The sequence below is a fragment of the Coregonus lavaretus genome (assembly GCF_964263955.1).
Source record: "Coregonus lavaretus genome assembly, chromosome: 11".
In the NCBI taxonomy this organism is placed as follows: Eukaryota; Metazoa; Chordata; class Actinopteri; order Salmoniformes; family Salmonidae; genus Coregonus; species Coregonus lavaretus.
Genome location: NC_139998.1, coordinates 48,292,752 through 48,308,598, shown reverse-complemented (window position 1 = coordinate 48,308,598; position 15,847 = coordinate 48,292,752). Strand labels below are relative to the sequence as shown.

At 42.5% G+C, this 15,847-nt stretch overlaps 1 protein-coding gene across 1 annotated transcript; it reads right to left on the bottom strand.

The window, feature by feature from the left end:
• Window positions 1-1,053: 1,053 nt before the first annotated feature.
• Window positions 1,054-2,172, bottom strand: s1pr1 (sphingosine-1-phosphate receptor 1; the record flags this gene model as incomplete). Its single annotated transcript, XM_084171029.1, has 1 exon — window positions 1,054-2,172. The coding sequence occupies one exon, from the start codon at window positions 2,170-2,172 to the stop codon at window positions 1,054-1,056; it is 1,119 nt and encodes a 372-aa protein (XP_084027155.1).
• Window positions 2,173-15,847: the final 13,675 nt, after the last annotated feature.

Below are 15,847 nucleotides of genomic sequence, written 5' to 3'. Positions count from 1 at the left end.
TTTATAGTTTGGGTGTTATACTGTAAATCAGGTTTATAGTTTAGGTGCTATACTGTAAGCTAGGTTTATAGTTTGGGTGTTATACTGTAAATCAGGTTTATAGTTTAGGTGCTATACTGTAAGCCAGGTTTATAGTTTAGGTGCTATACTGTAAGCTAGGTTTATAGTTTGGGTGTTATACTGTAAATCAGGTTTATAGTTTAGGTGTTATACTGTAAGCCAGGTTTATAGTTTGGGTGTTATACTGTAAATCAGGTTTATAGTTTAGGTGCTATACTGTAAGCCAGGTTTATAGTTTGGGTGTTATACTGTAAATCAGGTTTATAGTTTAGGTGCTATACTGTAAATCAGGTTTATAGTTTAGGTGCTATACTGTAAGCCAGGTTTATAGTTTGGGTGCTATACTGTAAGCCAGGTTTATAGTTTGGGTGTTATACTGTAAGCCAGGTTTATAGTTTAGGTGCTATACTGTAAGCCAGGTTTATAGTTTGGGTGTTATACTGTAAGCCAGGTTTATAGTTTAGGTGCTATACTGTAAGCCAGGTTTATAGTTTAGGTGCTATACTGTAAGCCAGGTTTATAGTTTAGGTGCTATACTGTAAGCCAGGTTTATAGTTTAGGTGTTATACTGTAAGCCAGGTTTATAGTTTAGGTGCTATACTGTAAGCCAGGTTTATAGTTTAGGTGCTATACTGTATGTGCTTCCCTATGACAGATCAACGCTGGCAGTCCAAGGTGTGGGGGAGAAATAAACAAACTGAACAACTCTACATCTCTACTCTCTGACATGGACAGACACTTAGAGAAGTGATAAAACAAATGGAAACTGAAGAGGCAACTTACTGTACAAACTGACATACTGTACATACACACATCCACAGGGCAACAAAACCACATACATACCCACACACACACACACACACACACAATTTATACACATATATACATAATGTACACACACACAAACACACTTGCACACTGCACAAAAACATATATACATCCACATTTCCTAAGCAGTGGAGCTACTTTTCACACAACAGTCCAGAAGGCTCTTTAAGAAGAGGAGGTGATATTCCCAGAGGATACGATGGTCTCCCTTGGCAAGTACTCCGGCTCATCCTTATTGGGGTGGGACGAGTTGTCCGACTTGCTCCGACTGAACTCGGCACCCATGATGGGCTGGGAGAACTTGCCGGAGGGCCGGGTGCAGATGCTGCAGCACAGGAGCGTTTTGAGGAAGGCGCGACGCATCTCGTTGCTGGTGAGCGTGTAGATAAGGGGGTTCATGGCCGAGTTGAGCACGGCCAGGGCCAGGAACCACTCGGCTTTGTACAGGATGGGGCACATGCGGATGTCGCAGGCCACGTCCAGCAACAGGAGGATGAAGAGGGGAGCCCAGCAGGCGATGAAACAGCTCAGCACGATGATCACGGTCTTCAGCAGGGCCATGGACTTCTCCGAGCTCTTGCTGCTAGCGCTTCCCCCGCTGCGGCCGTTGGAGACCTTGCGGAACACCATCTTGCGGCTGCGGGTGCGCACCAGGGCGTAGATGCGTGCGTACAAGACCACGACGGCCATGAGGATGACGCTGAAGACGGTGGTGCAGAACAGGATGTAGGTCTTGTGGTAGAGCGGCAGCACGGTGGAGCAGCTCGGCATTCTCTGGATGCAGTTCCAGCCCATGATGGGTAGGCCGCCCAAGATGGCTGCAATCAGCCACACGGTGCTGATGAGCATGAAGACACGACACGTGTTGCCATTGTTGTGCAACTTCATCTTCAGCATGGTGAGGTGGCGCTCGATGGCGATGGCCAACAGGCTGAAGATTGAGGCAGCCAGGGCCACAAACATACTCCCCTCCCGGAAGAACCACTGTGTGGGGGTCAGTTTGTATGTGTTGGCACCTGACAGCAGGATGTTGGCAGTGTACACCACCCCAGCCAGCAAGTCTGATAGAGCTAAGTTCCCAATAAAGTAGTACATGGGCTTGTGGAATTTCTTGGTCCTCCAAATAGTAAGCAGGACCAATACATTCTCAAGAATGATGAAGCAACATACAATGATGAAAACCACAGAGTCCGCTTTGAGCCTAGAATCCTGCTCCACTTTCCGGAGCTTCCCTGTGAAGTTGTAGTGTCTGGCTATCAAATCGGAATACATTGAGTCACCCATGGCTCTGTTTTTAATGAAATCCCCCAAATTCTGTAGTTCAAGACTTAGTCCACTGAGTGGCGCTGGTGGGTCAAGGCACTGCTGGCAATGGTTATCCTAAACGCTTGATGAGTTGTCATTGCAGACGCTCAAATCAAATAATCCTCAATGTCACAGGATATTCTGTGAATGTCCTTGGACCCAATCATCAAACTCCTGAAAAAATGAGAAAATACCAATTTAGAACAGTCATGAAAATGTTTGTAGATTTTTTATGCCTAGCCCAGGCTGCTCATGCCCTTTTATATGGAATGGTGATTGAGTATTCAGTAGGCTAATTGAACAAAAGACAGAACAAAGGTCCTTCTAAAAACAAGTGAACATGACAGAGTGGCAATTATTTTGTAAAAGAGTTGAGAATAAATCTTTTTTAGGAATATGTGATAAAGCAAACAATCAGAAAAGTCGGACCCAGATCGGCCCTTTATAGATATGACGATCATGATACCTGATTCTGAACTGTGTGCTGAATTCCACAAGATGGAAAAGTATCGCATTGATGCATAGGCTAAATTACCACCATAATAGGATGTTCTGATTCTGAACTGTGACGTTTGAAAAATCCATGAACTTCAGAACAAACTTGCAAGAACTATCTAACGGCATCTTAACATGAACTTGAAATGCGCTTAAAACTCATGGGCAAGTGATGAGCAAGATGAAAACGTTATTTTGTTCAAACATGTTTTTTTCGATTTCTTCTGTATTTAAGATATGATCAAAAAGTTATTACGTTAAATTACTTTCGAAAGCCAATAGTATTTTTTCTTGTTACAGAACAACTTTTATTTGCATTATTTTAAATTCTTCATAACCTACTAATAATGATGGCCAGACACCTAATTGGGCCAAATACATTGATAAAATCTAGAAATTAAGTCAATGTCATGTTTCCTTACCTTAATAATAGTCGTCATCAATGCGAAGTGTCAACCTTTTATAATGCCAAAAAATCTGTTCAGTAAGAAACCTTTTTGTGTATTTCCCAGTGGATCAGTTCTGTGTGTTTGCACAGTGATCCCATGGACTGAGCGCGGTGCGCAGAATAGGCTAAGTAAAAGTGAATCATTTTGTCAGCTCAACTCAACCCACCCCTCCCCTCCCTTCCCTCCTCATATCGTCCCAGTCGGGTTGTCCTGCTGAGATTACATTTATTTTGAATTTCTAAATTTAGTGTGCATTAAATTGAGAAATTCTTCCAATTTTCCAGAAGAACACATACATTAAATGAATATAGGCAATGAAATCAGTGTAAAAAAATAAATATATATTTGTCAAATGTATGTACCTTAAAGATTATTATAATAAAAAAATGTATATGAATATTTGGACTCATTTGTGGTTTTACCATCTCTAAATAATAGAGTCAGTGATAATAATGATAATAATAATCACCATGAATGCTAGGCAACTGGTACAACCTAAAGAAAGTAAATACAATCATGATCCTCATTTTAGTAGGTCTGTTTTGTTTGTGATCAAAAAATATACTGTTTGGACAATACACAAACCCTTTGGTGGTGGGGGATGGCCATGGCTACATTTTGAGTCAATTGCTGTCAATCAAAAGTGAATAGCTCAGCAATTTAGCCTCTGTTAATGAAGTGGGGGTTGATATGGCCATTTGGGTTGCATTTATTTTAAAATACATAAATTACGAGGTACGTACAAGAGATTCCATTGTAAAATGGTAATTGCGTAGTAATAATCTATGAGTTACTAATAGATAGATATATAGATTGTGTAGATATAAGTTTTATTCATATCCATGGGAGGATGTTTATGGCTTCAACCCAAATGTTCCTCCATTGTCATCTGAACAGAATAGCCTGCCTAAAAAGACCAACGTCTGTCTTGACGATGTGGTGCAGTTGATTTAGTATGCTTACTAACATGAATTTAGATATTCTAATGGACACAAAGATGAATACTTATTATGATACCTCTACTACTATTACTTTAAGTATTGGCGAAGCCAGCAGTCATTGTGGTAGTAATTATAACAATAAAACAATAATGATACCAATAATGCCATTAATAAATTCCGTTATCAGAAATAATTTTGCTTTTATCTCTGGGAATGCACCAGCTGTGCACATTATTCCGCCCCCTGATGACACCACCCCTTCCCTCCACCAAATTAAGTCAAGCAATATGTGCATGAGTAACCCCCCTCTATCCCTTGTGCTCCATGAATAACCCCCCTCCACCCCTTGTGCTCCATGAGTAACCCCCCTCCACCCCTTGTGCTCCATGAGTAACCCCCCTCCACCCCTTGTGCTCCATGAGTAACCCCCCTCCATCCCTTGTGCTCCATGAGTAACCCCCCTCCATCCCCTGTGCTCCATGATTAACCCCCCTCCACCCCTTGTGCTCCATGAGTAACCCCCCCTATCCCTTGTGCTCCATGAGTAACCCCCCTCCACCCCTTGTGCTCCATGAGTAACCCCCCTCCATCCCTTGTGCTCCATGAGTAACCCCCCTCCATCCCTTGTGCTCCATGAGTAACCCCCCTCCATCCCTTGTGCTCCATGAGTAACCCCCCTCCATCCCCTGTGCTCCATGATTAACCCCCCTCCATCCCTTGTGCTCCATGAGTAACCCCCCTCTATCCCTTGTGCTCCATGAGTAACCCCCCTCCATCCCTTGTGCTCCATGAGTAACCCCCCTCCATCCCTTGTGCTCCATGAGTAACCCCCCTCCATCCCTTGTGCTCCATGAGTAACCCCCCTCCATTCCCTGTTCTCCCAGAGTCCCAGCTCCATCCCCTGTTCTCCCAGAGTCCCAGCTCCATCCCCTGTTCTCCCAGACTCCCAGCTCCATCCCCTGTTCTCCCAGAGTCCCAGCTCCATCCCCTGTTCTCCCAGAGTCCCAGCTCCATCCACTGTTCTCCCAGAGTCCCAGCTCCATCCCCTGTTCTCCCAGAGTCCCAGCTCCATCCCCTGTGCTCCCAGACTCCTGCCCATTAATCACATGTGCTGCTCCCTCTGTCCCTTCAAGTCTGCTGCTCCACTCAGCCCTCAGGAGGTGGGGCAGTAGGGAAACATGGCATAACCATAGCCTCTTCTGAGTGTGTGTGTGTGTGTGTATATCATCCATTCAAAACCATCCTTAGTTTCAAACATGATGGTGTATGCATTATGTATTGGGGATGATTTAACCAGAAAATGCTCACATCTGTAATTGCTGCCAAAGGTGTTTTCACCAAGTATTGCCTCAGAGGATGTATACTTAGGCCTATGCAATCACGTCATCAAATTGTCTTGTGTTAATTACATTTTAAATTATTTTTTACTTTGAATTAGTGGGGGGAAGTCCTTACGTGTTTGTGTCTGTGTGAAAGAGAGCGCAAAGAGAGAGGAAAAGCACTCAAAGGAAAGAGGACAACATGGAAAACTTCCTTCAAGAGGTCTCTTTGGTGAATTCTTTGACAGGGGGAGAATATCTGTATCCCTGCTCCAGTTGGTTGTCTTGTGAGCGAGCGTTGGCACCATCGCTGTCAGCTCTCTGGACAATCAAACCAAGTGAGATCAAAAGCCTGCTTGCAGAGAAAGACAGGGTCTTTATTTTGGGAAGTCCCACTGCCATCCCTCTTTCATGGTTTATTTTTGATCTCCTTTACTTAGACAGAATGTATCCACCACAGGACTCTGACCCATTTATCCTCCAATCCTGGTTGCTCCCAACGTGGCCTAATGGAAGGAGAACATCAGCATAAATCTAAAACAAATTGGCCCATAGATCGACCAACCAAAATAAGCCCTCTAGACTTTATATACGAATCATTTCACAGTAATGCTTTGCTACAGTACACATTGCTGCAGTACTTGATACATTTGTGCAAATGTGATCCAAAGCAGCTGGGACCTTAGGCACGTTAACCTCCCTTCCACTCCCCCTCCCCCTCCAATGTCCGAGAGGTCAGGGGGAAAGTAGCCATGCAGAAAAACTACGTGGAGCGGCGAGAAGAAAGAAAAAAGGGGAACTAACAGAGGACTGTGCTTCTATGAGCTCCACGGACTTCGTTTCTTGACTCTCAGGGGACAGAGTCGAGGAGGTGAATGACATTGGCCCCATAAGGAAGAGGAGAGGCCCCAACATGACGAACTCCGGTAACTCACTGGTACAGAGAGAAGAAAACCAAGACGTGCTCATTGAAATTGCTCGATCGTGCTCCAATTGATCCACCATGATACTTCAACTGTGACATTCTTTACATCCATGTGCCAGCTGAATTTAGCATCTCACCACCACCCTATTCCACTCCCTTTCTTGCCATTTCTTCATTCTATTGTATCTGGTTGGTTCATCATTATCCCAGTCTTTCTCCAGGTGCAACCCCACCGGAATCTGCATGTCCAAAACCCTAACACTCACACCAACACAGTCATTGGATTGTGAGAAGACTTGAAAGTCTATTGGTTGATCCTACTTTGTGCAATAAACCCCTACCCTCCATACTAGTACTGTATGTGTTTGATATATGTACACATATCCAGACTTAAATTGATTTCTGTTTGTGTAGTATATTTTTCACAGGGTACCAAAAGTTATAGTAGTTATATATACGCTACAGAGACTTTACGTCATGACAAAGTCACACGTTCAGAGGCCACCTCTGAGCATAGCACAGCCTAGAAAATTATGGAGAGGTCACATGTGTTGGACAATGAGAGCACATAGGCCACTCAACCCAGTAGGCGGTACTTCTCTAGATTTATGTTGCAGTTTAGCTTTATAGCCATTGGTCTAGACAGCTAGACAAATCAAGTTTTGAGTGCAAATCATCTGTTTAAAGAAAGCAATAAATACAAGAAACAGACAAAGTGCTGCAGGGCAGGTTAAGCACAGCAAATAATTTATGGAACACAGCAATGTCAATTTAGTGTCTGGTAACATGACTGTTGTTCTGTTGACCATGTCAGATGTCAGTGTAGAAAACGAATCCCCCAAAAGAAAAGCAAGACTGGAAAAGAAAGTGGAGAGGAAACCCTCAACTATTCTTATTGCTTTCTCTGTAGGTGTTTTTAAAACCCCCTCAAGTCATGGGTTGTAAAAATACCGATGGCATGTACTCGCAACGTTATACTGCTCTCATAAAGCATTCCACAGGAATACGATCGCAGGAAATGCTCAATGAAGGAGAGAACAGAAAACAAAAGTAATTTACGGAGGTTTTTACAAGGCCTCCTAGGGTTTCAAGTTACGTTGGGTAGGTCTAAGTGTAAAATAAAATAAAAACGGCAACAAAGTATGTCCTTATATCAAGACGTCTATTACTCACACATAAGACACACTGACAAGCACAAGTAGTATGGATGGCGTAGTTGAAAATAGACTGAAAAGCATACACTTAGACTTTTAGCAGGATTTCAACGTCCCTGACCAACTTTAAGCACAAACATTAACGTGAGTCCCAATTCTAATCATCTACCCATTCACCACTTATCTAAAATCCTTCACCAGTTCAACCAGGTCAAATATAAGTTGTAAGGGGGGTGGAAGAACAACATTTCACGAAAGATAACAATCCCCACATCCTTGCCTTTTCCTTCCAATGCCCTAAAAAAGTGACCTTTCTCCTTCGTCCGGTTCTCACAGTCAGTATAGATAGCGCCAATCAATCCCACACAAAACATACTTTGGGAATCTTTGTTATATTGACCATAAAGACCACATGCAGAAGCACCGTCATCAAAATGCAGGTCAAAAAGACAACACTGGCAGGTGAATACACTTTAGGATGATCAATACAGGCCCTAGTTTTGTCGCACTTGGACTACTGTTCAGTCGTGTGGTCAGGTGCCACAAAGAACAGGGCAGGACGGCTGGCTCTTGGATGTACACAGAGAGCTAACATTAATAATATGCATGTCAATCTCTCCTGGCTCAAAGTGGAGGAGAGATTGACTTCATCACTACTTGTATTTGTGAGATGTATTGACATGTTGAATGCACCGAGCTGTCTGTTTGAACTACTGGCACACAGCTCGGACACCCATGCATACCCCACAAGACATGCCACCAGAGGTCTCTTCACAGTCCCCAAGTCAAGAACAGAATATGGGAGGCGCACAGTACTACATAGATCCATGACTACAAGGAACTCTATTCCATATCAAGTAACTCATGCCAGCAGTAAAATTAGATTTAAAAAACAGATACAAATACACCTTATGGAACAGCGGGGACTGTGAAGCAACACAAACATAGACACATGCATACAAACACACGATAACATACCCACTATACACACATGTAAACATTGAATTTGGGTAATAGATATGTGGTAGTAGAGTAGAGGTCTGAGGGCACACACCTATTCCCCCTCAGGAGACTGAAAAGATTTGGCATGGGTCCTCAGATCCTCAAAAAATTCTACAGCTGCACCATCGAGAGCATCCTGACTGGTTGCATCACCGCCTGGTATGGCAACTGCTTGGCCTCCGACCGCAAGGCACTACAGAGGGTAGTGCGTACGGCCCAGTACATCACTGGGGCCAAGCTTCCTGCCATCCAGGACCTCTATACCAGGCGGTGTCAGAGGAAGGCCCTCAAAATTGTCAAAGACTCCAGCCACCCTAGTCATAGACTGTTCTCTGCTACTGCACGGCAAGCGGTACCGGAGTGCCAAGTCTAGGTCCAAAAGACTTCTCAACAGCTTCTACCCCCAAGCCATAAGACTCCTGAACAGCTAATCATGGCTACCCGGACTATTTGCACTGCCCCCCCACCCCATCCTTTTTACGCTGCTGCTACTCTGTTAATTATTTATGCATAGTCACTTTAACTCTACCCACATGTACATATTACTTCAACTACCTCAACTAGCCGGTGCCCCCGCACATTGACTCTGCACCGGTACCCCCCTGTATATATAGCCTCCCTACTGTTATTTTATTTTACTTCTGCTCTTTTTTTTCTCAACACTTTTTTTGTTGTTGTTTTATTTTCACTTTTTTTGTTAAAAATAAATGCACTGTTGGTTAAGGGCTGTAAGTAAGCATTTCACTGTAATGTCTGCACCTGTTGTATTCGGCGCATGTGGCCAATAACATTTGATTTGACTTAATATGTTGTGAAATCTGTGTATAGAGCGTATGTTATCATGTGTGTGTAATGTTTTTAAAATGTATAACTGCCTTCATTTTGCTGGACCCCAGGAAGAGTAAGTGCTGCCTTGGCAGCAGCTAATGGGGATCCATAATAAATACAAATACAAATACAATGCATTGACTTATTGAATTTTAGGTGAGCATGTTCCCATTTTATGTATCACCCAAACAGAGGAAGGCCTACAGAGCATGTCATTGAGATTGTCACCATTTAAGAGAGTCATTGTTAACCTGTAAGGACACAGTATGCAATGGCATGATCAGTAGAGACAGCAATGAGATGTGTTCCCGTGTGGCTCAGTTGGTAGAGCATGGCATTTGCAATGCCAGGGGTCTGGGTTCCATTCCCACTGGGAAACAGTACAAAAAAGAACAAAAAATGTATGCACTCACTACTGTAAGTCACTCTGGATAAGAGTGTCTGCTAAATAACAAAGAAAATGTGATGCCAAGTACAATATGGGGTGAGATCGCAAGGCATGACGGGTTCCATGTTCTTCACCACGCTTTAAATTCCTTCCCAGAAATCAGCTCCGCATAGCTAGCTGTGAAGTCCCAGGAATGTCTCTCACCTCCTAGAGTAAAATGGTTGACAGTGACACTCAGTCTTTTCCATTTGATTGACATATAAATCATGGGAGCTTCATTCTCAAAGGGAGGGATTCATCAGCAAATACTGGATTGGGAACGGAGATGTTGTGATAGATGGAGGCTTTGTAAAGATAACAGTAATTGAGGACCGCTGGTTATTTCAGTTGAATTATCTCCATTGTCATTAGTGTTCAATGTGAATACTGTTACAGCATAAACATACCATCATTAAAGTGAGCATTGGGGGAAACCTTGAGAAGTAGCTAAATTCTCAGGGTTAACCACAAGGTCTCTAAGATGGAGACTGTTCTGGACATGCCAGGACTGACTGGATGTGGAATATTGGAACCATGTTGGCTCCATGAGAAAGTGCCATAGTTTGCTGAAACTTTTGAGAAGGTATGTGTCATACATCTGTGTTCCTGGACATGCAACTGGCCACACAAGTAAGTTGAACAAAAGAGTAAGAATCTCCCTTTGTTGTCGTGGGCAACAAATCTGAGCGTGACGTGATCCAGCTCAGTGTAAGCCTTTTGGCTTTTAGAGGGGCTTTGCATATTGGTCCGACAAAAGAGTGTTTTAAACGCAGGAGAAAAAAAATAAAACACACTCGCCCAAACACACAGATCTTGAACGGGGAGGAAAGAAGTGAGAACAAGCTACAGAGAAGTCACTAGTCTTCCGTTATCAAACTGTGGGGTTCAATCCAATCATGGGAGCTCCTAATATGATCTGTCAGCTTCAGTGGAAAAGATTAAAGCAGAAAAATCTTTCCTAGTAATAATCTCTGCAGGAATTAAAGACATCTTTCAGTTTTGATTGGTTTCTCTGGAGTTAAAAGTAGAATAGTGTATTACAATATTCAGTAACATCAAGCAAACTATGTTTTGGTCGTACATTAGGTCTGATATGTAGACCTCTTTTTTTTTTTTTTATCTGACTTGCTTGTTCATTTCTGCAGTTCTGATGTGGCAAACAGTATACTATTTGTATTTGTATTTATTATGGATCCCCATTATTAAGGCAGTTATACATTTAAAAAACATTACTACACATTCATAACAGATTTCACAGCACACTAAGTGTGTGCCCTCAGGCGCCTGCTCCACTACCACATATCTACAACACAAAATCCATGTGTACGTGTGTGTATAGAGCGTATGTTATCGTGTGTGTATAGAGCGTATGTTATCATGTGTGTGTATAGAGCGTATGTTATCATGTGTGTGTATAGAGCGTATGTTATCATGTGTCTGTGCCTATGTTTGTCTGTGCCTCTTATTTTTGACTGTCATGGATAATCATATTCAGAAAGGCTAATGGCTACTATACACTGTGGTCTTTGTCATGATTAGTTCAATGATTACTTCAGGCAAAATCATTGTCCTGTAAAGGGTTCATTCTGTATTGGTCAAGGTCAAAGACCCAGATGCATCACCTGTATTGTTGCCATGTACTTCTTGTTAACGTGACATGTCTCTCTGTCTCATCCATATATAGTAGCTTATAACATAACATGGTGTCAGAAATGGGATCCAAACCCATGCCTCCTTTGGCAGGGCTTGTTTACTGACATTAGAAATGTAAACTGTGGAAGTACATAATCTCCATCCCTCACTGGAAACTCTATAGAACTGTGCCACTCCCACCATCTCTCTGATTGGACATAGGAACTATTCTCCAAGAAAGCATTGGTTTGGAATCAGGTGAGAGGCTGTATTTTGTGAAGCTCTCTGTCAAGTTTGATCTCTAAAACTGTTATAGGCAGAAGTGAAGAACTATGCACTCGACAACCTAAACACATCGTATTCCTGTCACGTCACAGTGTGTTTCTCTCTGATGAATCTAACGTTACCGTAACTTTGGGAAAATTCACTTCCTCCATTGGAGGTTTTCTTAAGGCACCCAGGAGAATGAAATGACACAGGCTCATTGACACTGCTAGTTCTTCAGCTTGTCGCCATGGTGAGGCGTAAACTATGCCAAGCTCTGAAAAGGGTGAACTGCACTCAGAGGAAAGTCTTCTGTCAGAGGAACGCCCCCTTCACAACTCTTCTCTTTCTCCTCAGATTTTCAGAGTCTTTCAGTCGAACAGGAAATGGGAATTGGACAGGTCATGAGTCTTGGTCACTTGCCCATGTAAAAATACACCATTTAAAATACGCCATTGTCCAAAAGACAACACACAGTCTCAGTGATAAAACAAAACGTTCAGCACTGCAATGAATATATGGTGAACTGGAACTCACAAATGGGGTAATGGAAATTACTGTTCTGTGTCTTATTTTCCAGCCCCGTTTCCTGACCTGGGATCTGTTGGTGCACACTGTTCATGCTAGAGGCACGACGCCCCTAAACAATGGCCTGGCTCGAACTGACCGGCCACAACACTTGACCCAGGATGTGTGTGTGTGACAGAGGGCTTATTCAAAGAGGAAGTGAGGTCACAACGCATACACATCCCTGAGCCCTAGAATGTCTGGGAACCTTCCATAAAAGGTGGGGCAGCCATGTCCCCCAAAATTCAATCAAAACACATGACCATTGTTACAATCACCATGGTGATTATTATTATTGTTGACATCACTTTTGACTCTCTCTCCCAGGATGTAATTCCTGGTTTTTAGTCGGTACACTTTGTCTGAATCACTTTTTGTCTTGATAAACATCCATGGGTTATTAACTGAGTAGTTTCTCTATCATGATATGGAGCTCAAAAGTAGAGAGAGAGATGCAGTTGTGTTCCCTGTACCTCAATATTGCATGTACAGACGTAGGATCTAAATTTGAGACAGTTTGCTACAACAGGAAATGTGAAATATTATGTGGATTCTAATTAATGGAGCCAAGACTACATGGGCTACAATCAATAGAGCCATGACTACATGAAACTCTCTTCCACCCCAGGTAACTCAAGGTAGCAAAAAAACAGATTAAACAAAACTGATAAAATAACACTTTACAGCACGACAAGGATTGTGAAGAGACACACAGAAATTGTAATGTATTTTTTTATTGTATTTTGTACTGTATTATGTAGTGATACGTGGTTGTGATACGACTGTGATACGACTGTGATGTGTGGTTGTCTCGCCTGGCTATCTTGAGATGAATGCACTAGCTGTGGGTCGCTCTGGATGGGAGCGTCTGCTAAATGACTAAATTGTAATGTAAATGTAGTGCTATGTATTTTATGTATTTTATTTGTTGTGTTTTCTTTCCTGTTTGGAACCCAGGAAGAGTAGCCGCTGCCTTGGCAACAGCTAATTGGTGATCCTAATAACTACTACTAAATACTACTAATGGACATTTTTGCAGGGGTTGAATTTTTCGTAAGGGAAAATCACGTTTGAAATTTCAAAGTGGAAATTACAAACTTCAGATGTCTTTTTAAACCTCAAATACACTACAGGTTGTACATTTCCTGTTCTCCTTCAACAGGGTGATTCAATTAAGATCCTATATCTGTACCATGATCTCTCAAAGTGAATGTCCCTTGTTACATAACCTTACATGGAAGACCCCTCGCTTTGTTGTATCTGTTTGCCTTGGCTCAGATGTGGACTGAAATGGGCCCCGATTGTTCCAGGGAAATCTAATGATAACCAGAGTGATAAATGTCAGCGTCTGGTGAGAGGCCAGACGGTACTGTCTACGCCACTACAGATGCTCCAGGAAAGTGGGATCATTAGGGGGAAGTACCAGCTGGCACCTGATGTCACCAGGAACAATAGTGATGTTTGGAAACACCAAGGTCGGCCCACTGAGGTCTCCCTGCTGGGAAATAAAAGGCATGCTTGCTGGTTTCACTCTTCCCAAGCAAATCTTTTCAATTTAAACTATTACAACCCCCTCCCATCCACCAGCCCAATATATTCATTAATATGGAATAGCACTCAATCATGTGAAACAGAGAGGAAACATGATTAAAAAACAAAAAAGCATAAATTAATTTAGCTATCCAGTTTTGGGAAGACAAAGAAAATTGACTGTGACTCCCTGCCAACAACACATGTCCCACCATCCAAGATTTTGTTGGAAAAACATGCAGTATTGTATGTTCGGTATAGTTGTTGATATAATGGATTACACTTAAACAACACATTTCAGCTAAAAGCCTTCATCATGGTGCTATGAAAATCATATAAATTATCATCTTGAATCGTCTGTAAACCATCCAATAAAATGTCAGTCTCTTGCCCCCTGAGGGAGAGGACAATGTAGTGATTGGGCCAAACTCTACTCTCTGCAGTCCCAAAAGATAGATGTCCGGGTCCCTTTCCAGGAGACTTCCTGCATCACCGTGGAGAGTTGGACCACAGGGAGATCCAGCTCACTCTCTGCCAAGTGACAAACCCCCTCGACTCTGTGTCCATCATTCAGCTTTGTCCTCATGTCTCACAGTCTTTCAGTTGATGAGATACTGTGCTCTCAAAGATGACCAAGCCAACCAGCCAAATGGTACATAATGAAAGAGTGAGAATATGGCACAATGAACACCTTGATCTCTAGGAAGTCAAAGACATTATGAGGATACACTTAAAGGTTGACAATATAAGGCCCAGTTAATGCTCTCAGTAAACAAGCACCCAGTGGAGTGTGCTTACATCGTAATCTGTAAACACAGGTGTGCCACAAGGATCTGTGCTATCCCCCATGCTGTTCATTCTTTGTACTATCAACTGCACAAGCCATAGCCCCATCTGCTCCATTGTTGGCAGCATCATCTTTAGCCATAGAAGGCTGGACTAGACATCGAATATACACCTCCCATCAATTTACAAAAATGTACTGTTTGAATGCACCATGAGAGCATAAATCATGTGTGGTACATCATTTAGAATTTTTGGATAGCATTGTTCAGTTGAAACCAGTCTTCTATATAAACACACACTGAGTATGGCCATTTCCAAACTGTAATTACTCCAATTATTCCTTTATCTCAGGCTACCAGCTCTTGTCAATGGTGTTTCAATTAATTATGCATTTAAATTAAATCAGTGAGTTATCAACAATGTGCAAATGTAATCAAAAGCACGTCATTAAAACCAAATCTCAGGCATGCAGTCTACAGTACAACAAAAGACAAACCTCTCCTCTTGACATTTTACTTCAGCGTTTATACAGAAAAAATCCTGAGATCTTGCTATATAATACAACTCAGGTGCTCTACTCTCCTCACATGTGGAAAACATTTGGGTAAATCTTTGATGAAAATGTAATATAGGGGACCTTTAAATAAGAGATAGAAACTGATTAACACAATCAGCAGGCCAATGTTTGGACTGCTCTAACTAAAAATCTATTGTAATACGTAGGAATGTCAGAACCAACTGCCACTGTAGCTATAATTACTGCTAACTGTCTCAAGAGGGAACAAAACGGAACAAAAGCTAGAGAAAAAGAGAACCGTACTGTAGGACCCTGACCCCAACTATACCCATGGAAGGGTTGTTGGGGGGAGGAGGGATGTTGAAGTGGTGGCTGGGTTTGGGCGGCTCACAGAAGGGTAGAGGGGAATTGGGGAAGGGGGTGGTTGATAAAAGGGTTAAGCTAAGCATGTCATAGGAATGTAAATGGGTTTGTGTCTAATTGAAGCGGGCCATTGGATGGGTTAGGAGCAGACAGAAGAAGTCCCAGAGTTGGAATGCGCAATCTGTAAATGAGCAGTCAGTCTATGAGAAAAGAGCCAGAACCACCAGCTCTTCCTACTCATCTCAACATACTGTAGAAATGTTTACACAGTTGATTTAGTTCACAAATTGCTGCCTGTGTGTGCATAGTCTTACGTGAAACCATCTATGTCTGAGGGGAGTGTTCCTGGTTGTAGTAGCAGGCTGAATAGTTACATCATATTATGAGGTATGTCAATGCTCATAAACGGCAAGTGTCACATTGCTACTACTGTATGTCAGTATTATGACAATGCC